Consider the following 22,606-nt stretch of genomic DNA (forward strand, 5'->3'; position numbering starts at 1 on the left):
ATACTAAACATTTTTGTGGTTTGTAAAAATATAATAGATGTACTCACTACATAATAAGACACATGCTCCAGGACTTATTAGAACGTGTTTTATTCAAACTAAACAGGTAAGGAATGATACAAACATTTGAACTATTTAACCTTAATTTTTAGCAAAATACTTTAATACTCCTCTCCTTCTCCCTCTTCATCACCATCGATGGAATCAACTCCAACCTCCTCATAATCCTTTTCCAAAGCTGCCATGTCTTCTCTAGCCTCAGAAAATTCACCCTCTTCCATGCCCTCGCCCACGTACCAGTGAACAAATGCACGCTTGGCATACATAAGATCAAACTTGTGGTCAAGTCGAGCCCAGGCCTCTGCAACAGCAGTGGTGTTACTCAGCATGCACACAGCCCTCTGGACCTTGGCAAGGTCACCACCAGGAACTACCGTAGGTGGTTGGTAGTTGATGCCCACTTTGAAACCAGTGGGGCACCAGTCCACAAACTGGATGGAACGCTTGGTTTTGATGGTGGCAATGGCAGCATTGACATCTTTGGGAACCACGTCACCGCGGTACAAAAGGCAGCATGCCATATATTTGCCGTGACGAGGGTCACACTTCACCATCTGATTGGCTGGCTCGAAGCAGGCGTTAGTGATTTCTGACACCGACAGCTGCTCGTGATACGCTTTTTCAGCCGAAATGACTGGGGCGTAAGTAGCCAGAGGAAAGTGGATGCGAGGATATGGTACCAAGTTGGTTTGAAACTCCGTCAGATCAACATTGAGGGCGCCATCGAAACGAAGGGAAGCCGTAATGGAGGAGACGATCTGACTGATAAGCCTGTTAAGGTTGGTGTAGGTTGGGCGCTCAATGTCGAGGTTCCTTCGACAAATATCGTAAATGGCCTCATTATCTACCATGAAGGCACAGTCGGAGTGCTCCAGGGTGGTGTGGGTGGTCAGGATGGAGTTGTAGGGCTCCACTACAGCTGTAGACACCTGGGGAGCTGGGTATATGGAGAACTCCAACTTGGACTTCTTGCCGTAGTCGACAGACAAGCGCTCCATAAGGAGGGAGGTGAATCCAGAGCCAGTGCCGCCTCCGAAACTGTGGAACACCAGGAAACCTTGAAGACCTGTGCACTGGTCCGCCTGACGACACAAAAAAACTTCATTACAATTGCAATGTAAATTACTATACACTTAAAACATGAAGTACAAATAACCATAAAGAGAATGTTAAATTAAACTACAGTTTATCAAAATTTCCCGCTTTAACCCTTTAACACCGAACCGCTGTAATTACGTCACCCACATGCCACTGGTTGGTCTCATTTGAAAGAGCGGAAGTTGAGGTCCACACCAGTTTTTACTTGATGTCATTCGACCAAGTAAAACGGGAGATAATGTCATTTGAGTTTTATTGCACTCATAAATAAGCATTAAAACGCTGCATGGAGCATGTGTTTTTTCCATCATTTCTTGCCCTTTTTCAAAGCTGAAAGCTTTTTTAAAAAATTGCCGAGTGAGGCTCCACCTAAGGAAAGGGAGGGACAGGAGTGAGTAACGGCCGGTTGGATTGAGCGAGTGACTTTGAAACGTGCGGAATGAATTGAAAACTAAATTTAGTGAAAGCTAATGCATTATTTCATCAACTCAAGGAAGAGGATGAGCCGTATTTGTCGTTTTCCTCGGAAAAGTCGGCGCCGAGTAGAACTAACACGACCAGCACGCAGATGGCAGAAGAGTGTGCTGTGTGAAAAAACTTTAAAAAAAAAAAAAAAAAAATACTGAAAAAATTGTTTTAAAAGACTTTTTTCAATGTTATATTTTATTTTCCTTCCCTATCAATCTTTTCAATTTGTATATAGACGTGTGTTCCTCTAAACCCTTATATACATATATAACCTGTTTTGACCATTGTATGTGTAAAGGCCAAAAACGCCTATGCCCATATATGCTGTTTGTGTTGAATTCTCAAACATAAAACTATTCAGTCTTTTTTCTGTTGAATGTTTATTCTAACATGTTGAATAAATATTATCAAGCTTCAAAACAGTTGGTCGAGCATGTTTGGTTATCAATGGGACACTGGCCATTGTGAACAATTTTATCTTTGAAATATAATGGCAACATCAAAGGCATACAAATTCGGACAAAAAAGGCTTAGGTGTTGACCACCAGGAGGCAGTATTATACAAGCAGTCATAATTTACTATTTACAACCCAGTAAACTCTAAAAAACGAGCTGGTCAAAGGATGAGCGCAATCACAACATTGACGCTAGTTTAATTATTGGTGTATTGTTTTTTGAATTATGTCATTTTTAAGCTATATAGTTAGGTTTATTTCACTTATAAACAACTTGAAGTACTTGGGCTGTTGTAAATATTAAATTGCTGCAAAGCCAGCTATCATTTTGCGTTGATATTCAACAAAAAAAATGTTAGCACCAAGCATTATGTAACGCACCAGTTTGCGGATCCGATCCAGCACCAGGTCAATGATCTCCTTGCCGATGGTGTAGTGTCCACGGGCATAGTTGTTCGCGGCATCTTCTTTGCCTGTGATCAGCTGTTCAGGGTGGAACAACTGGCGGTACGTCCCAGTACGCACCTCATCTAAAAGTGGAGAAAAGTGATACTTCTACAAAACAGGTATAACAGCCATGATTTATACTATGTATGAAGATGTTACCAATAACTGTGGGCTCCAGATCTACAAAAACAGCTCTGGGGACATGTTTTCCAGCACCAGTCTCACTGAAAAAGGTGTTGAAGGAATCATCACCACCCCCAATTGTCTTGTCACTTGGCATCTGCCCATCTGGCTGGATCCCATGTTCCAGGCAGTAGAGTTCCCAGCAGGCATTACCAATCTGGACGCCTGCCTGTCCAACGTGGATGGAGATACACTCACGCTGTGGAAAGAGGAGATTAAATGTTAATGTTTTGACAACAGAAACAATTTACATCATTAGAACATACAGCTGATTTTTTTCATTATGTAACTGCTTTGTGTAAATATTGTCTTTCCTTTTGCATTGTCCTACAGTTGACTGTTGGGGATTACTGCAGATGCAAGAGCTTAATCTAGGTCAGAGGTCACCAGCATGGTGCCCAAAAACCAAATGAGAAGCTCAAGGCCAGTTCTAAAAATATTTCACTATATACAAGACATTTATTTAAGATAGTCTTTTAATTTAATATAAACCGTTGCATATAAAATGCTAAATTTACCTTACTATATTAACATACCTAAATAATGAAATAGTGTTTTTTTGTTGTTGTCGCAAACTTTGCTGTTAATGCCACAAAGTCACATTCTCACTCAATGACCTGAAATTGTTATATTGACGAATGAAACAAGCTAGTGTAGGTAGCGTTAAAATAAATGCGTGAGGGTTTAAAATAATAATAATAATAAAAAAGTCACACCAACAAAGTACTAAAGAACCGAAAAGTCGGAGAATATGTCGGCGCCATTATGAAAAAAATTTCCCGCCTGATGGAGACAATACAGAAAACCTTAAACTGTCACCAAATGAAGTGCCCGATAATTCCGCCTCCATCTTCATGCGGGTGGTAATGCAATCTACAAACACAAAAATTCACTTACCATGATGTCTATTTGTAGATATTTAAAGGCGATAAAGCAAGTCTGTTCCGAGTTTAATGCACCCGCGCTTCTTCTGATATTTCTGTCGACTCCGAGTGAGCAGGATTGGCGACGTAACTCCGCCCTCTGTTCCGCAGTTTAAATAAAACTTTATTGAGAGAGTAATGGCGAACAACAACCGCAGATTCGCTAATTTACTTAAAACAGTAGGCTATCGCACCGACAAAATGATGTTCAAAAATGAAAAATAGTATCAAGCTGAGCCTGAGTCTTCGCCGAAAATTCAGCAAGCAGATGCAGTAAATATGCACGACTGTGTACAGTCAACTCGTCTGCTCGGGTTTTATATAGTTCAGCACATTAAGCGTTTACTTTTTCAACTCTTGTCAAAAGAACACGAATTAAACACGTGCAATGCTTACCTTTTATTCAGAGTTCCTGGAAAGGGTCATAGGTTTTAAGTTTCAGTGCCTCTACAGTTTGAGCAACAGGAAGACGTAGAGTTTGAGCAACAGTAAACGTGCAGCTTGAGCAACAGTAAACGTAGAACCATGTTAAGAGCTGTGAAGAGTCGTCTTCCTCTGATTTTAACTTCACGCAAGTTCTTGCAACCGTTTCGGTGGCCATCTGATGCGTCAAACTGTCAAAGTTCAAGACGAATCTTCATCGGAAAATGCTCTGGGAAACATTTCAATGTGCCGCCGAGTGCCGAGTTTGTTGCACGGGTCAATGGAATCCCCACAATGGCCAAACTACCTTACCAGGAATCTGCCAACGGGCTGGACGCAGCCTTTATTGGAGTCCCGATTGATACTGGAACTTCCAACCGACCTGGAGCTAGGTGTTGTTCATTGTTTCTTCGGTGTCATTTTTCCATACTATTAAAATTGATTATGGTGCATGTCAGGGATTACGTAATTGATTACTCATAGTTATTTATGCATACGAATACATTTGCACAATAGTAGCCATGCGAGTAATATTAAAGTTATATTTTTGGGGCTTTTTAATTTTCCCATATTTAGTTTTTTAGATTCTTTTTGTGACTACTGTACTAAATAATGAAACAGCGCCCTCTACTGTTATTCATTGCAAATACATTAGCGTATTCATCACCTTATATAATTAGAACACTACAGAATTTTAGAGTTACACCACAGTTGTCCAAAATAAATGAATACTGTGTTACAAAGCCGGTATTTCAAAGCAATTTATGGAAGTCATATTTTTAATCCCATCGTTCAGGGGACACTTAAGACCTCAAACCATTTATAGAGTAGGCACATAACATGAATAATATCCACATTTACACTTTAAGTGAGTGAAAACCAGTGGTGTTACTAGGATGCCAGGTGTGGGTGAGCATTAGTCTTACCTGGGGAGGAGGGGGAAAAAAAGCTACGATGCTCAAGTAGGTCGAACTCCAGCGTAGGGCTACTGCACCTTAAAACATGTTTTGTTTTCTCCTTGAGATAACTTTTTGTGATTTGGTCTAAACAAATAAAAGTTGATTTGATTTGATTTGACTCAGAACACATCCATAACTGAACAGTATGGACATGCAGGTGACAATGTTTTTTTAGGTAACCTATTGTGGTTCCTCAGTTTTATTATTATTATTACAGATATTCTTTGTTCCGCAGCCCCTTTGAGCTCAGTTTGACCCCCTTAGAATACTTCAAAATGCACCAAAATCGGCAGGCAGGTCAAGACAGGTGCAATCTTTGATACCGTGTAAAGACAAATTCCAAATACACTAGTGATGTGTCGGTCACGAACGAGCCGGTTCTTTGAAGTGAACGATGAGAGCCGATACCCTCCCTTGAGAGCCGGCTCTGTCAACCCTATGTCGCTCTCTCTTTTTCACGTGTCTGAAGCGATTTTTGGCAGTGGCTCAGCTGCTGTGCTCAGAGAGGGAGACAGGAAGAGAAAGGGGAGGGGCTTGATACTAGGTACTGCAGGGAGTGCACGCTGAGCACATGCTCCGTCGCGTCTGCGCAGCCACAGACAGACACAGGAGGAGGAAAGGACAACACATGAACGCGGTTTGTAGGCCTTCAAGACGAGCCGAAAATGCAGCAACATTTGGAGACATTTTAATAATTACTGAGAGAAGGAGCCGGATCAGCCCGTCCAAGTTAAAGTATTTAGTTTTCTTGAATGCAAATTTAAAATAAAGCAAGGAGTAGTTTATTTTTGTTCAAATAAAGCAATGATGATGATGATGATGAAGGAGTAGCTTATGTTTGTTTTTTTCGCTGCTGCTGTTGCAGTTACTACTCACTATTTTTGTTGTGATGCAGCAAGTTTGTTGTTGAAGTTTTTTTTTTTTTTTGCTTGTTTATTGTTTGGAGCCTTTTTAATGTTCAATAAAATAAGTAAAAACCCCATTCTTTGCCTGATAATTGCTGCTATTTGCAGTCAGTAGAGTGCAATATTTAGTTCACCAAGTCTTTTATCAAAATGTATGCTAAATTTGTCATATTTAAAAGAAAAGCTGAAATTAAAAGAGCCGGCTCTTTTCACTGAGCCGATCCAAATGAACCAAATCACCGAAAAGAACCAAAAATCCCATCACTAAAATACACTATGTAGCGCCCCCTAGCAGTCATTCTTTGTCCTGCCGACGCTTTAAGCCCTACTTTGACCCCCTCAGAATGCTTCAAAACTCACCAAACTCAACAACAAGGTGAACACTGGTGAAAACTTTGATTAAAAGTGTGTAGCGCCCCCTAGGAACAAAACGAACTTTTTTTTTTTAAGGTGAAAGAGGAGTTAACAACGCAAAGGTTAAAACTAAAACACATCAATACTATATGAATGGAATACCATACGCGGTGCCCAGACTGCCGTTAGTACTAAATCCAGTTTTCTTTGGGTGGGCAGAGCGTGTCTGGGTGGGCACTGCTCACCTCTGCGCCCCCTGGTAATGCCCCTGGTGCAAACGGGAAATAAAATCAGCAGTCAGGCGAGTATACATTGTGACTTGAGGAGTTTTAAGTTGACAAATTTGAAATTCTTCATCCATGTAGTAAAATGGTCAAATGTACAAAAACCCTAGATACTTATCATACCTGCATTAAAGCTTGTCATTAGTGCTGCAACGATTAATCGATTAACTCGAGTATTCGATTAGAAAAAAAAATTCAAATTAAATTTTGCTGCTTCGAGTATTTGTTTAATTATTGTGGTGTTGTAATCGTTTATTTTGAAAGTGTTTGCATTCAGTTTTTTATTTGAGCGGATACACTGCCCTAGTCTGCCTCATTTCACATGGCTGAATCCAGCTGCTCCATGTTAAAACCAACATAAGCCAAGTTTTTGTTTGAGCTACTGTTTTTTTAATGCATTCGTAATTTAGTTTATGGGTATATTTAGCCATTTTTATGGGAATATGTGTCTGAACCATTTGTTAAGAGTATTGTATAAAAAAAAATAAAAAAAAAGTTAGTGTTTTATAGCATTTAAGCTAGCGGACTTTTGCTATGTAAGTTAGCTATTTTTTCTCCTGTTGTACATAGATCCTTATGTTTTTTTTTTTTATACCGTTTGAGGCTCAGCTCAGGTATTTTAATTTTTCATGTTCCTTATTCGATTATTCGATTATTCAACAAACTAGTTCATCGATTAATCGACTACTAAAATAATCGATAGCTGCAGCCCTATTTGTCATGATGCCGGTCTAGGTGTTCTTTTGAAGTTTGCTTAGCTGGTAAACTGGGGAAAAGAATCATATCGTATCATAGAAACGTAACTGGAACATAGAACTGAGGGAATTCTGACTAATGAGATTCCTGTCCACCACCTCAGGTTTGGTCCAAGGCAGATCAGAGTGGAATCGGCCTTACTTAGGGCCTATAACAGTGGTACCAGAGCGGCTCCTTATGAGTCTCTTGTGGTCGCTGACATCGGGGATGTCAATGTCAACATGTATGACCTGAAGGACACATGCAGACGTATCAGGGAAACCTACAGCAAGGTGCTGGCTTCTGGCTGCATCCCTCTAACAATGGGTAAGTGTTTTTAAATCATTGGCTGCCATTGACGGCAATAGACGTCCAATCCATTCAAAGTGGGAGGGCTCTGGCACTGAACGAACAAAGCCCCCCAGATCAAAGGGATTAATTGAAAATCATTGACTTCATTGGAATTCACAGCAGAAGGATGATTTTTTTTTTTTTTTTTAAATACGCTTTTAAGAAACAACAGTAAATGTAATGAGATAATTCCTGTGTACAAAAAATTTTTGACAAATTTGATTACAAGTATAACTCATTCGGAGCAGATAAGTCACATGTACTTATCTAAAGCTACCTCAACCATGCTGGATAATCTATTTTGTAGATGTTTACATAGAAAAATATTTCCTTCTACTCTACTAGATAAAAGTGTAAAAGAGTAGAACTTTTAACACAGAAGTCAATGTATTGAAAGCTACACAAGCAACATTTGTTCTTTGGTGTCCATAGGTGGAGATCACACAATTACTTATCCTATCTTGCAAGCTGTGACTGAAAAGTAAGTATACTGTAGAAAGCAGGTTTTGATCATTTTCCATTTCTTCGCTGTTAATTTTCACAAAGAAAATAATTACTTGCTCAACACCAATAAATATTTAAACAAATGAAAGTATAAGTTTTGAAGTCTAGATGGAAAACAAAGTGTTATGCCTCTGTCATCGTACAATTCAAAATTGAGAATCATAGTCATCTTTCCATGTCATGTTTGAAACACATGGAACTTGTGACCGGAAGTTGCATAAAACACAAAAGCTGTATCACATATGGCTTAAAAATCAAATGGTTAGCACTGCATCCTTTTGTTCTTTTTCTTTTGTAACATTCCTTAAGCAATGGGTCTTAATAGAAGAATGTGAGGGAAGTGTACGTGTATACTGCAGCTGTCAGATGCCTCAATATAAAGCTTTAAAATTCTGCCATCAACAAAATGCGAATGTCGTCACTTACTAAGGCAGTCTTTTACTTTTTTACTGTTGAATATAGTTGATGTATAAATATTTACACGTCTTTGACAAAATCTAAAATGTTGCATGAAAAATTAATAGGTTTTCTAATTGCAAATTAACAAAATTGGGAAAAATACTTCTAATTCCAACCAAAATTGAGAATAACAACATCCCAAAAAGAGGTTCCTCTGAACAGAATAATAATTCTCCATTGTACAAACACCAGATATGGACCGGTGGGACTGATTCATGTGGACGCTCACTCTGACACCAGTGATGTGGTCTTGGGGGAAAAGATTGGCCATGGGACTCCGTTCAGGCGATGTGTCGAGGAGGGCCTACTGGACTGCAAACGAGTGGTGCAGATCGGCCTTAGAGGTTCAGGCTACTCTGCTGACTCATACGAGTGGAGCCGGGCACAGGTTCTCTGCTAGATAGTTTATTATGACATTGTACGGTACAGTGCTGCCTTGAGATTAGCGTAAATTTCGGCTGATTATCATTGCAAAAAATTGGGGTTGGTCGCAATGAAGTCAATTCACGTCACAGCAAACAGCTGTGAGCTTTTATTTATAATACACCTTGTGTATTGAAAATAACCAGAGCATTCCATTCTAAACAGGCCTTAAGCTGTTTATTGCCGGTCCCTGAGGAAGATAACTGACAACTAAGCATAAAATAAATAGAACACAACCATGTGTTGAAAACAAAGCAAAGAACATAGACTTGCTAGCAAAAAGCTTCAACGTGTGTAGCAAAAAGCTTCAACGTGTGCTATGGTAATAGATATCTCTTCCAAGTGGGTTGTCACATGCTTTTTAATATGGCCCTTTGCTCCTTTTATCATTAATGTTCACAACCCTTATGTCATTGGGTGGTACCGCTGGAGCATAGAGTATGTTGGTTATCTAAACAACACATCAAAGAATATACATGAACTACAGTTTAGATAAAACAATTATTGAAGCAAAAGAAGTTTGAATTAACGGTTGGTGGCCAAGTTTACTTAAAGCTAATATTGGGTTAAACTAAATCTTTTTGGGAATAATTGTTTGGAATAGTCTATTTATATATAGGTATACAGGGTTGTAAATCAATCTGCATATTACATACTTTCCAAAGTCCAATGCACAACGTTAGTATTGTGTTTACTTAGATGTTTTCAAGTTCATCACAGATGTTTTTAAGAAGTTGCTTTATTTAGCACCTTTTTGGTTTTGCACAATATAATGAAATTCATTATTGTTGATGCTACAAATATTTTTTATAATACATTCCTATGTTTGACACAAACACCATTTTTTTGGTACGTAAACACCATTTTGAGAACCATCAATTTATATAGTGCAGTATAAGTCAAGTACTGCTCCCAGGTGGCCCTGATGTGCTCACAGGAAGTGGCATATCCCTTGAATTAAAAAAAAAAGCAATTCCCTATATAGTTTTGTGGTGTATATTTCCAAAAGCTTTGTTGTTTTCAGTTCATTTCAATAGGGAAAGATAATCTGAAATAGTGATGCACGATAATGCATTTTTCAACCGATACCGATAACCGATCATTTCCTCCTCATTCCAATTTATAACCGATAATGTCAAGCCGATAATTCTATTCAAAGATTTATGTAAAATTTTCAAGTATACACAAGAGAAAATATTACTGTGCAAAAAATAATTTATTGCTCTTTTTTCAACATCAAAAGTGAACAAGTAGTAAATTTAACATCTAAATAGTAACAGTTTGTCTGACATTGTGTAATGGTAAACTTTTGGCAATAATTACTTACAGAGTAAATACCCTAGTTGCACAAAAATGCCTTTGAAAGTAAGCCATTTCTAACATATATGACATTACTACACTGCAAAAACACACCTCCTTAAAACTAGTCAATTTTAAGTGTGAATCTATTGGAAATAAGTGAAATTATCTGCCAGCGCTTCAAGTGTATTTCACTCAGATTTCTTGGAAGAAAAATAGCTACCTGAAAATAAGCTTAACAGCCTTATTTTAAGCAATAAATTATTATACTTAATCAGGGGTGAAAGTGGTTAGAATTTCTTGCTGGAACTCCCCGATGTGAAGGTCGCCACAGAGCCAGAAATTTTATTTATTTATTTATTCATTTTTTGGGGGGTTTGGGGGGGGGCCTCAAAACTACCGAAATGCAAAAAAAAATGATTTGGTCAGTTATTTCTATAACACATACAAAAACTGATTTTCATTCAAAATTGTATTTTTTCAATCATTTGCAAAATAAAAGTAAACAAAAAAAGCCATAACCCCAACCTCCACCTCCTAATTTTTATTTTCCCCCATTTCTTCACATACTAAATGCCGAATCTCAATTTTAACTACTTAAGAACATAGGATGTATATTAAAATTGAAGATAATGTAAACAATTACTTTTTGTTGTGTTTTTTAATAATAAAGATATACTGGATAGAACTGGAATATATTTTGAAGATTGCGCAAACATTTTTAATGTTTTAATGTTTTAAAGCTTTTTTTAATCATAAGGAAATGAATAAGTAGCCTAACATAAATGAACAAATTGAAGTCCAAAGTGCACATTGACAGCTAAAATGTTCTGAACCTCCCCATCAGAGCAAATAAAACTAAATATGATAAAAAGCCACCTTAACTCTTTCCTTGCTCTTAAAGATTTGATCCATTTTCTGTTGCATTGCCCTTTTTTTTTTTTTTTTTGCTGTTTCAGAAAACATGCACATTTCAACCAATCAGAGCTAACTACCCCTGTTGATCACATGTCAGTATGTCAGCCAATTGAATGGATAAATGAGTCCAGGCGTTTTGCTTTGCTGTGTGCATTCACACATTGACGTGACTCTTCATCGTCAGACTCAGATAACTGCAGCAGCTGGGGAAACCTCCATGCCGTCCGTGGATAAAATAAATATTGGTGGAAACGGATTACCCTACACAAGCACTTTATTATGCTTATTATTAACACTTCTGTGTTGTTTACTTCTTGGAGATTAAATGCATGTGTGGCAGCTTTGTATTTTTTTTGTTTTTACATAGCGTTTTGACAGTTCCCGTCATATTTTCGGAATCAAAGCACCGTAGCTGTTCCAGCCCTGAATCTTATACCGGAACTGCATTCCAGCTCTGAATCTTATACCGCAACTGCGTTCCTGACCGTTCCCGCCCACTTTCACCCCTGTGCTTAATCCTAAAAAAAACGTGTTTGTCAGAAATGTTCTTTATTCAAGAATAGGTATGGTTCAGAGAAAGCAATTTTTAAATTGAGAAGTGTTAATGAGTGCCAATAAGTTTTGATTATCTACTGTGACTGTAAGTGAGCATACAAATAATAATTTGAAAAGTGATTGCTAACGTTATATGCTTTGTTGCACACTGTGAAAATGATGAACTCAAAAGAGGGTGATGTCATGTATCCATTGTACAGCGCTTTGTTTATATTTGCGGCACTCACGACACTTGCTTTACGACAGCTCAGCACCTCCGTGAAGCTCAGCTGATACACGGCAGTATTATTAGGCCGGAGTTGGAGCTCACATCCCCGTGCGTGTGCCTGAGTTTTGTTAAGCCGAAAATAACGGCAGCGTGGCTGGATTTATCCTTCTGTAAAAAAAAATCTCCCGCCTGTGCCCTTCAGTCCGTCCGACCGCTAAATTGGCACACGCGCCAGGCCTCTGTCTAGCTCGATGAGTGGAACCGGAGTGGCGGCAGCAGCTAAGTTCGAACGGATATCCGGCCGGCTCGCCGCGGCATATTCGGGGCCTGGCTCTGCTCCGGACGGAAGCGCACGCCTCGCGTCCTGCACGGCGTGGGGGAACGCTCAAGAAACCGGCCCCGCCTAGGGCGAGGTGGCGGCCTGCGAGGACTGGTCATAGCGGCGGGCTCTGTCGGAAGACTGCTACTCGTCGACTATCTGTTTCGTGCCCGTGTTTAGCATTAGTTGGAGTTTACCACCTGCTTTGGGCTGAATGAGGATGCTTTTTTTCTGCCTCGTGAAACTTCTACGGGCATGTTTTAAGGTGGCGAGAGCGTCGTTTTTTTTTTTTACACATCCAGCTACGCCAGTAACAGCTGCCATTAAACTGCTTCTGTTGTATAACCCCGCCTCCTCAACGCCTCCTCCCTCAGGGGCTTCAGAGGGTTGCTGAATTCTTCGGTTGTTCACAATTGGAGGCTAAATAAAGTATTTAATTATCGGATTGCATTATCGGTTTAATTTTTTAAAATCTGGATCATCTGTGTGACGTCATAATAGCCATTATTGGCCGATAATTATCGGTAACCGATATTATCGTGTATCTTTAATCTGAAGTATGAATGTTTTTGGTCCAAGTGTTCTTACAACACTAACTCACTGGCTGAACTTGGGAGGCAGCAGTCACGGTGAATCAACGGCATCAATGTTCACTAAGAAACTTGGGAAATATTGTTGTTCATTACTGCATGAGTTTGAAAGATTGTGTTTATTGTTCATGATCCCTGTGATTGGCTTGTGAGCAGTCCAGCATGTACCCAACGTCTCGTCCAAATTCAGCTGGTAAAAAACTGGCTCTAGCTTACCTGTGACCCTGAAATGGATTGGGGGCGAAAGATTAATGGATGGATGGATAAAAGGAATGCTATGAATGCTGTTGAATTGAATTGAGGTAAATCATTACCAATTACCACAGTAGTCTTTGCTAAGATGTCAAACATAGGCTAGGTTAGTTGTCTTTGTTGTATACGGTCTGTATTTACAGTATATGTGTTGAATTGACCCGTTCAAAAATGAGATGGTGCATCTCAAGAGGCTGTTGAGAAATGAAATTAAAAAGAAAATTAATGGTTTGATGAGCGGTTTAAAATTATGACCCAAAAGCGGTTTAACAGCACTACTTTTGACTACAGTGTATCACAAAAGTGAGTAAACACCTCAAATTTCTGCAGATATTTAACTATCTTTTCATGGGACAACACTGACAAAATGACACTTTGACACAATTAGTCTGTGTGCAGCTTATATAATAGAGTTAATTTATTTTCCTCTCAAAATAACTCAAAATTTAGCCATTGATATCTAAACCCCTGGCAACAAAAGTGAGAACACTGCATGGGAACTACGTACATCATTAAATGTCCAAATTGAGTACTGCTTGTCATTTTTCCTCCAAAATGTCATGTGACTCATTACAGGAGTGCTGTCAGCATTGCTGCAGAGATTGAAGAGGTGGCGGGGGTCATTCCCACCACCATGCTTGAGACCATCGGAACCAACAAATTAATCTTCGTCTCATCAGACCATAGGACATGGTTCCAGTAATCCATGTGCTTTGTTGACATGTCTTCAGCAAACTGTTTGCGGGCTTTCTTGTGTACCGTCTTCAGAAGAGGCTTCCTCCTGGGGTGACAGCCATGCACATCAATTTGATGTAGAGTATGGCGTATGGTCTGAGCACTAACAGGCTGACCCCCCCCCCCCCCCCACCAGCTCTTCAATCCCTGCAGCAATGCTGACAGCACTCCTGTAGCAAGTCACATAACATTTTGGAAGGAAAATGACAAGCAGTACTCAATTTGGACATTTAGGGATGTACGTAGTTTCCTTGCGGTGTACTCACTTTTGTTGCTATGGGTTTAGATATTAAGGGCTATATTTTGAGTCATTTTGAAGGCAAAATAAATTAACTCTATTATATAAGCTACACGCAAACTACGTTTCATTGTGTCAAAGTGTCATTTTGTCAGTGTTGTCCAAAGAAAAGATATACTTAAATATCTGCAGAAATGTGAGGGGTGTACTCACTTTTGTGACACAGTGTATCACCTCGAGTCAATATTGTTTGATTCCAAATTAATAGGGCTCTTGCTGTACTCTTTTTAGATCTGGAAAAATCTTCAACTCTTTTATTTTGCAGGGGTTTCGGGTGGTACAAGCAGAGGAATGCTGGTTCAAATCAATGGCACCTCTAATGAATGAGGTCAGGAGTCAAATAGGCAGTGGCCCTGTATACCTGAGTTTTGACATTGATGCTCTTGACCCGGGCTTTGCCCCTGGAACAGGAACACCAGAGATTGCTGGGCTAACTCCAATTCAGGTACAAATGATTTTTTTTACCGGTCTTTACATAGAACAATACATTATTGTATTTATCATGTGTCGTGCTGACTCGTGCATTAAGGGTGTTGAGATTATTCGAGGCTGCCGTGGATTGCACCTCGTGGGATGCGATCTGGTTGAAGTGTCTCCACCTTATGACACAACAGGTACATCACTGACTTTATCATTTCTTTAAATCTTGAGAATATTATAATCACTTTTTTTTCCTATGATAGGAAACACCGCCCTGACTGGTGCCAACCTCCTGTTTGAAATGTTGTGCGTCCTGCCAAATATTAAGTACTACTGAAGCTTTTCAACAAACAACTGGATGTTTTATCCCTCTGACAAAGAGCTTCTGAGGAGTGCGATTGCAAGTTTTCTATTGAAGTTGTGAGGAGAATCTGCATCCTTGATTCATTTAAAATCATGCATTTCTTATCTGAAATAATTTCTTGAACATCTTTACTTTTTGTTTAGTCAAAAGCATTTACTATACATATAGCTCAAATGCAGTAAGGATGCTTGGCATGATGAGGACCGACTGTAGGTTTGTAATATCTTCATTGTTAGCTTGTGATTACAAACAGGAAGAACATAGAAATAGTGTATACCACTTCCAAATTTTGTCAATTCTTCCAAATGTCAGAAATAAAAGGGAAGCTTCTCTGAGTTGTTGTTTGTCCCTTTACATTTTAAAGTGTATTCAACTGCAAAGGGCGTGCATTGACAACAGCAGAGCAGAAATGTGTGATGTCACTTCATTTATCACTACTGCTTCCTGCAGCTACTGCCATCTGTTTTCACTTAAATGGTGTGCTATCTTCACCATGCAATACAATGCCAGGTACAATACATGTTTCACTTCAGGTTTACAAATTGCATATGAAAGCAGGCTAAAATGCAAGGATTTTAGTGCAGAATTCAAACAAAAATAATAAAGGCTTATAATAAAGATTAATAGTTAGTTTTTGGTCAGCAAAACCATGTCTTAGTAGACTTAGTGCAAAATGCAAAGGAAAAAAAGTGTTCTGATATTTTGTTGACAGGTGTGTTAAGGTTAGTTTTGATGCACATTTACAGTGCTGCTCGAAAGTTTGTGAACCCCACAGCGATGGTCAGATTTTTTGTAAAAAAAACTAAAATAACCTTATTAAATGTTAAGTTATACCCAAATCCACAATACTGACATTCCAAATAATGGACTGAAACAAAAGAAATAGTTATATTGTCATTCTTTATTTAACAAAAGTGGTTGATTTAAGAAAAACTCAGATATCATGTGTGCAAAAGTATGTGAACCCCTTCAGTTAATAGGATATTGCGCCTCCTTTTGCAGAGATTACCTCAACCAAACGGTTTCTGTAGTGACTAATCAGCCTCTCACATCTACTTTGGGGGATTTTTGCCCATTCTTCCTTGCAGAACGCAGTCAGTTGAGAGAGGTTTGATGGGCGTCTGGCATGAACTGCTCGCTTCAGGTCCCGCCACAGCATTTCAATGGGATTTAGGTCAGGACTTTGACTGGGCCAGTCCAGAACACGAATCTTCTTCTTTTTCAGCCATTCCTTGGTTGTATTGCTGGAATGCTTTGGATCATTATCATGTTGCATGATCCACCTTCTGCCAAGCTTTAACTTCAAAACAGATGGCGTCAGGTTATGTTCTAGGATTTGACAATATTCCTCAGAATTCATGATTCCCTGGACTATGTGGAGTTGTCCAGGTCCTGAGGATGAAAAGCAAGCCCAGATCTTGACATTCCCACCTCCATGCTTCACTGTTGGGAGAAGGTTCTTTTGGTGGTATGCAGTGTTGACTTTTCGCCAGACATGGCGGTTTTGGTTGTGACCAAACAGTTCAATTTTGCACCTACATCAGTTGATGAAAACTCTTTTTAATTTAGTCTCGACAACACAACTGTTAAAAAAACAAAAAAAACCTACTGAATTGATTGATTAGGAAATCAGGTTGAAATAATAGAAAATTCCAAAATGTTGAGGGGGTTCACAAACTTTTGAGCAGCACTGTATATACAACTCATCAGGGCCGGATGTATGGGGGGGCCGGGGTGGGCACGGCCCACCCAGACGTGAGTTGCGCCCACCCAATCAAAATGTCGGGAATATCTATTGTGCGTCGCACTGAATATAGAGAACGCACGGAGGGTTGGTCTCACCTACTTTTTTATTGCAGGATTAACGGTTACTGTTGGCCGCAACCACGCCGAACAAGCAATCACCAAAACAAGCTGTTTTTCCAACCTCGTTTGTTATCTGCGCGTTTCCTCTCTCCTCCAGACACATTCTCGCAGTCGGACATCCAGGCATTAATGACGACACCAGCCGCAACAAAGCGTGTTTCCGAACTCCACTGCAGTCAGTTTTGACTCATGATAATAAGTCATGTTTAAGACATTTTTATGAAAAAAAGATGCAAAAACCAGCTGAAATATATGAATTTCAGACGTTTGTCTACGCATGTTTACCTCTGCGTGACCCATCTCAATTTTTTTTTTTTTAAACAAACTTTATTAACAAATACACATATACAAACATAGGGCGAGACAATTCACATATAAACATCAACAACATACAACAACAAAAACAATAAATAAAAAGGGTCGGGTTATTTTCAACACAAGCTGTATTGTTTGCAATGTCTTTTGGTCCCTCTAGCCTTTGGGTTCAAAGAGGAACTTAAATGGTCCAAATATAAAGAAAACATTTTTCCAAAAACATAAAAATTTGGTCTTTGATTCGCACATTTTACACCGTGAATGGGAAATTTTGCCAAAATTAAAATAAGATTGATAACATATCTTTTATCTATTTCTAGCTTGTCAATGTTAGATAGGCCAAACAAAACTTGTCTAAAAAGTAATTTCAATGAGCGCTCAACTTTGGAGTCGATAAAATTACTCAAGTCAACCCAGGGCCATTTGGGGGCCCTAAGCAAAATAATGCCAAGGGGCCCATATTTTTCGTCACAATGTACTGTGAAACCCATACATGCAATCCAACCCATACGTCCATATTTTGTATATTAATCAGATTTTTCGTTTCTCTGCTCCAGAAGGATAAATTCTCTTCGACATATTCGTGCATCCATTTTCCAACCAAGTTTGAGCACCAATCATTGCAAAGCAGGTTCAACGTCACTCCCCAGGTTGCCAGATTGTAATGTCAAGAAAATGGATGTTTGCACCGATAAACGGCAATGCGCGACACATTATTCACAATGCTCTATTAACAACGTATAAAATGAGGTTGCCAGATTGGGGGCTCTTAGTGGTCAGGGGCCCTAAGCAGCTGCATAGTTTGCGTATAGGCTGGGCCGGCCTTGAGTCAACCCATAATACTGAGAGTATGTACATTCCCAAAACAAATGGGAGATGGTTTCCTCTGCAGTTGCACAAAAAGAACATATCGTATCGATATTCATTTTAAATTTCACCATTGATGTTTTTACAGGATAATACGTGTGAAGTATTTTGAGTGTGATTTCTTTAACTACTTATCTCATTAGATATTTTCTAGGCTAAAGCCAAGTCTGTTCCCATTCAATATTTTCGTATAAATTATTCCAATAAAAAATTGCAGCACGTTTGGAAACTATCTTCTTCCTTTGAAGATGTCCCCTCACACAATTGAGGGTTCAGAGCTTAATAAGGCCCCATCTCAAAATGGCGACAGGTTGCTATGCGATATGACGTCATCGTGACATCACGCCGACCGCGAGAATTGGTAGATGAATGAAAAAAAAAATAATGCAGCCTCAACGGGACACAAGCCAGTGTCCTACTTGCACCGCTCCCAAGCCCGGAGAAATGCAGAGGGTTAAAAGAAAAACCTGCATTGAGGGTGCCCCCTCAAGATTTCTTAGTGCCCACTCTGGTGGGTAAATCTAGATCCGGGCCTGCAACTCATTCCTTTTTCCATCGAGGTTTCAGCCTTTCATTGGCGGCAGCTGTTATTACCAATCTGGTACAGTTGCTGACACAAATGTCAACATACACAGTGGATTCATCCAGCTCCTCCACATAGGCCTGGCTCTGCATTCTCCATGCTTTCAAACTGATGGCACCCTTAATGTGGGCAATTATTTATAATCTTGTGAAAGGTTTACAACCATTCAAAGATAAGTACTCGTTCCAATTATGGAGCTCATGTTTTTCTCCACTGGAGGACGCTGGATGCTCGAGCATTAAAGGGAGCTCAAAATTGGAAGCTAAATTTAGGGATCCAGCAATCTAAATGGTTTGCCGGACATGTCATCATTTACCAGTCAAAATTTTCTTTAAAGTATACTGTATCACATGTATATTTATAATTTACCTGCTAGGAAATCCAGCATATGACGGCTTGTCAATTAACAAAAACCAGTACCAAAACAAAACCAGCAGAATTTTGCTGCGTGGACTTGTTTAATGCTGGTTTTGCTGGCACAAAAACACATGCGGGGTAAATTCATTTCGAAAAATGGGTGCATATGCTGGATGTGGTGGGGTCTCAAAATGATGATACTGAGCCGCTTTGAATAAGTATTTTATTAGGGGCTATGTATGTATATGCTTGTTCTCTTGGTTCATTATTCTTCATCTTGTCCAGTTGATGGACATCAGAGTGACATAGTTGATCTTTTGTGCTGAAGCTTGATAGCCACGCTTTTGTGGGCATGTGTATGTTGTGAAATTATCTCATGATGATCTTTTTATTTGCCCTCGGTCTGGCTCTGATTTGTTCTGCCACTGTCGACATTCACCTCTTTGCAGTACTTCTGAAATCCACCATTAGGCCAGTGCCCTTGCTACGAAATCCAGCATGAGCTGATTCACATTCTAAAGTAGTTTTTTCTCATAGTATTTAACTCATTTCTTGCCATTGATCGCAAAAGCCTAGGCGGACTTTGACTTTTGGGGCGGGGGGGGGGCACAACATGTTGATGACCCCGAAACGCAGTGTCAGCAATATAATTAACTTACAAGAATAATTATAATAAGTTGACAATGAGCGCCGGTGTCGTGCCAATGTAGTTACCCCAGTCAAAAATTGTATCCCTTGGGCGGAACTATATGGAAGTAGATTTGTCTTTATTATTCCATCAAAAAAAAAGTTGCTTCAATAAAATTAATTTGCTTCAATAAAAATATATATTTTCAATTAAAAAAAAAAGTCGCTTCAATTAAAATAAATGTGTTTGAATGCAAAAATAAATTTGAAACTCAAAAAAATGCATGAGAAAGCAATTTTTCTTTGATTGATTTTTGTTTTTTTTTTTTGGATTTTTTTTTTTTTTTTTTAATTGATTGAAGCAACTTTTTGATTAAGTAATGTTGATATGGGTTTGGGCCACATTTTGGCTAGGACGTTTTTGTCTTTATTAGTCAATCAAAAAAGAAGTTACTTTAAAAAATATAAATTTTCAAAAAGACAATCACTTCAATCAAAAAAAGGAAAAAATTCAATCATTGAAAATGTTTTTGAATGCGAAAAAATATTTGAGATTGAAAAATTTGCATTTGAACACTCAATTTTTCATTGGAAAAAGTTTGATTGAAGCAATCCTATTTGTGTTTGGGCCATATTATGGGTAGGACATTTGTTTCTAAATCATTCAATCCCCCAAAAAGTTGCTTCAATCAAAAAAAAAATATATTTTCAAAGAAAAAAAATCATTTGAAAAATAAAATTGCCCTCCCCTAATTTTTTTTTGTGTGTGAAAATTATATGCAAAGCAAATGGCCGTCTAAGGTGCTAGTCACATGATCTGTTCGAAAAACTAATTTTGACCCATTATAAAACTATATATTTTTGTTCATTTCATTCATTTTTTTTCGCAGTTTTATTGCTTTACAACTTATATATATTTATATATATATATATGAAAGTCATGCAATAATACTTTCAATTTCATGCAATAACACTTTTCGGCCACCAGGCGGGTGCCTGGCCCCCCAGGCCCCCCTTAAAATCCGCTTATGGTCTAGCTACGTCTGTGGCAGTGGCTTAACCTTGCTAAAGGTACCTAACCCCACGAGTGTCACAGGTGCATTCGCCGAACCCTTCAGGATTTCATAATAAAGCCTTTTTTTTTTTTTTTTTTTTTTTTTTTACTAAATCAAAACCTAGAAAGCTAACATAAAAGTGAATTCCTGTGAAAAATGTTCAACTTTTTAAAGGCTGTCCCGTGTAGTGTCCACTGTCCCTGGAAAAAAAAAAATGCACCCGCGGGCGCTCAGTGACGTGCGCGTTTTTTGGAGTCCGTCCCACTACTGAGATTAGCCACCGGCTCCCTGGATTCCATTCCGCCTTTTACTTTCCCATTGCGCTCTTCCGTCCCACACAGGACTTCCCTGTGACTTGCAAAGAGTCCTTTCACTCACCCCGCAACCACTTCAGAGTGTTGAAGCGCGCAGCTCAGCGCGCACGTTCGGAACCCATCGCCGAATTCAAAAAGGCAAATCGGAGCGGATCTCCACTCCTCTTTTTCCCCACCTGTTGATGCAGTCGCACCGGGTTACAGGACGCATTGGAGACGCGTGATTTCGTCCCGGGGAGCAACGCGTTAAAAGGGCGCAGGGGTCGGTCCAGTTCGGCGGGCAGGAGGAGAGAAGGACCTTGTTGTTTCCCCTTACCCCAGCAGTTGCAGTTTATGCTGGGTTGGAGGAAAATGGGTCCCTGGATCTTTGGACTTCTATCTGTGTTACTCTCATGCCAGCTTGTTACTGTAAGTAAGCTTTGTTGACTTTCTTCAACTCTCCTGCTTTGCTATCACGCTTCTTCTAAAAGACAAGCAAAGTCATTCTGGAAGGTCTAACCGGCAAACCAATGAGTGTTTATATACAGTACTGTAGAAGCAATGAACTGGTATACGTGTAGGTCCTGTGCTGACATGCAAGGTGGGATGGATTACAGATTCCATTGCAGCATGTAAGGATGCTTTTTTAAAAGTGACAAACCAGAAGGGTCTTCTGGAGTGAAGCAGCTCTAAGTTTGTCCACAGAAACAAGCTATTCATAGTCAGACCTGCATGGCCTTCCTGTCTCTGCCTCACCCACCAAGTAGGCTTACAAGCCCCCCAAATCCCTGTGCTAAAATTTACAAAAAGATCATGCCAATGTAAAAAATTTTCAGCATTACCCAACACTTGAGTGGTAATTATTTTGTCTTAATTTTACAGTGTCAAGTGACATCATTTCAAAAGCAAGTATTAACTATGGAATCAGTTTTTAGGTGGTGAACGCCTGTGAGTTTTAGTCATTCAAATTTGAAAGAGAAATTGAAGGATTTATAAGTAACTCATTTCACAAGCATTCAATATTTTTGTCGCCGGTAAAATTGGAAGTCAAGTTCTTGTCATATGTACCTTTCCCCCTTTTAAAATGTAGGTCCTAGATCCCAATTTGTTTGCTGGTTGGTGAAGTTTCCAAATTTTGCACTGATGGCACACTGAACAGTCTTGAAGTCTGTGTGTACTCCAGGACAAAAAATGTCTTTGGAAGTGAATGGCATTTCTCAACCTGAAGAGTAAGATATGAAACACAATAATTATATGGTTCTTTAAAATTTGTGAAAATTTGACATTTCAGCAAAAAAATGCCCCAATTATTGGCCTGCAAAATGTCAATTTTGGACACACCCCAGCTAGTAACATTAAGCACTCATCGATCCAAGGGTGTAGGTTTGGTCTCAACATTGGTAGATATGGTTTGGTTAAATATTTGCTTTTGCCAATGAATGTTTTCAATCAAATACGCATACTTAGTTAATTATGATTGTTTTTTGCATGTTGTGTTGTGTGAGCAACATATGAGGTTATGCAGCACCCGTCTCTCTCTAAGCCGCTTCTTGCTCACGTTTTTGTAGTTCTTTAGTTTCCAGCAGAGTTCACTACATTTCTTACACTTTAATTAACGTTAACAGTAGAAAACACTAACAGAAGGACACCTCTC

At 39.2% G+C, this 22,606-nt stretch overlaps 3 protein-coding genes across 7 annotated transcripts in view; 2 read left to right on the forward strand and 1 right to left on the reverse strand.

Annotated features, from left to right (window-relative positions):
- Positions 1-74: 74 nt before the first annotated feature.
- LOC130911006 (tubulin alpha chain-like) lies at positions 75-4,363 on the reverse strand. Of its 2 annotated transcripts, none has more exons than XM_057828733.1 (4): positions 4,031-4,363; positions 2,688-2,910; positions 2,463-2,611; positions 75-1,142 (listed from the first exon to the last, which is right to left on the reverse strand). In XM_057828733.1, the coding sequence occupies exons 2-4, from the start codon at positions 2,806-2,808 to the stop codon at positions 162-164; spliced, it is 1,251 nt and encodes a 416-aa protein (XP_057684716.1). In that variant the 5' UTR covers positions 2,809-2,910; positions 4,031-4,363; the 3' UTR covers positions 75-161. The 2 variants fall into 2 exon arrangements, with proteins under 2 accessions (XP_057684716.1, XP_057684707.1); XM_057828724.1 differs by lacking the exon at positions 4,031-4,363 and adding an exon at positions 3,609-3,911.
- Positions 3,813-15,305, forward strand: agmat (agmatinase (putative)). The gene is made up of 7 exons (XM_057828787.1): positions 3,813-4,449; positions 7,419-7,621; positions 8,078-8,126; positions 8,801-8,996; positions 14,471-14,650; positions 14,735-14,819; positions 14,889-15,305. The coding sequence occupies exons 1-7, from the start codon at positions 4,160-4,162 to the stop codon at positions 14,960-14,962; spliced, it is 1,077 nt and encodes a 358-aa protein (XP_057684770.1). The 5' UTR covers positions 3,813-4,159; the 3' UTR covers positions 14,963-15,305.
- Positions 15,306-21,000: 5,695 nt separating this feature from the next.
- The window catches only part of hspg2 (heparan sulfate proteoglycan 2), a 272,063-nt gene continuing 270,457 nt past the window's right edge, over positions 21,001-22,606 (forward strand). For all 4 annotated transcript variants that reach the window (XM_057828660.1, XM_057828670.1, XM_057828678.1 and 1 more), the window contains exon 1: positions 21,001-21,381. In XM_057828660.1, the coding sequence (XP_057684643.1) occupies positions 21,307-21,381 (75 nt within the window). In that variant the 5' untranslated portion in view covers positions 21,001-21,306. The remainder of the gene's footprint in view (positions 21,382-22,606) is intronic.

The sequence above is a fragment of the Corythoichthys intestinalis genome, chromosome 2 (genome assembly GCF_030265065.1).
Source record: "Corythoichthys intestinalis isolate RoL2023-P3 chromosome 2, ASM3026506v1, whole genome shotgun sequence".
NCBI classification, from domain to species: Eukaryota; Metazoa; Chordata; class Actinopteri; order Syngnathiformes; family Syngnathidae; genus Corythoichthys; species Corythoichthys intestinalis.

Excerpts from the sequence above, each read along its gene's own strand:
- LOC130911006 (XM_057828724.1), bottom strand. Across the intron at positions 2,612-2,687 it reads TCTGGAGCCCACAGTTATTG|ATGAGGTGCGTACTGGGACG; the intron begins GTAACATCTTCA and ends CTCCACTTTTAG. Across the intron at positions 1,143-2,462 it reads TGGATCGGATCCGCAAACTG|GCGGACCAGTGCACAGGTCT; the intron begins GTGCGTTACATA and ends TTGTGTCGTCAG.
- agmat (XM_057828787.1), top strand. The coding sequence starts at position 4,160 with ATGTTAAGAGCTGTGAAGAGTCGTCTTCCTCTGATTTTAACTTCACGC. Across the intron at positions 4,450-7,418 it reads TCCAACCGACCTGGAGCTAG|GTTTGGTCCAAGGCAGATCA; the intron begins GTGTTGTTCATT and ends CCACCACCTCAG. Across the intron at positions 14,820-14,888 it reads TCCACCTTATGACACAACAG|GAAACACCGCCCTGACTGGT; the intron begins GTACATCACTGA and ends TTCCTATGATAG.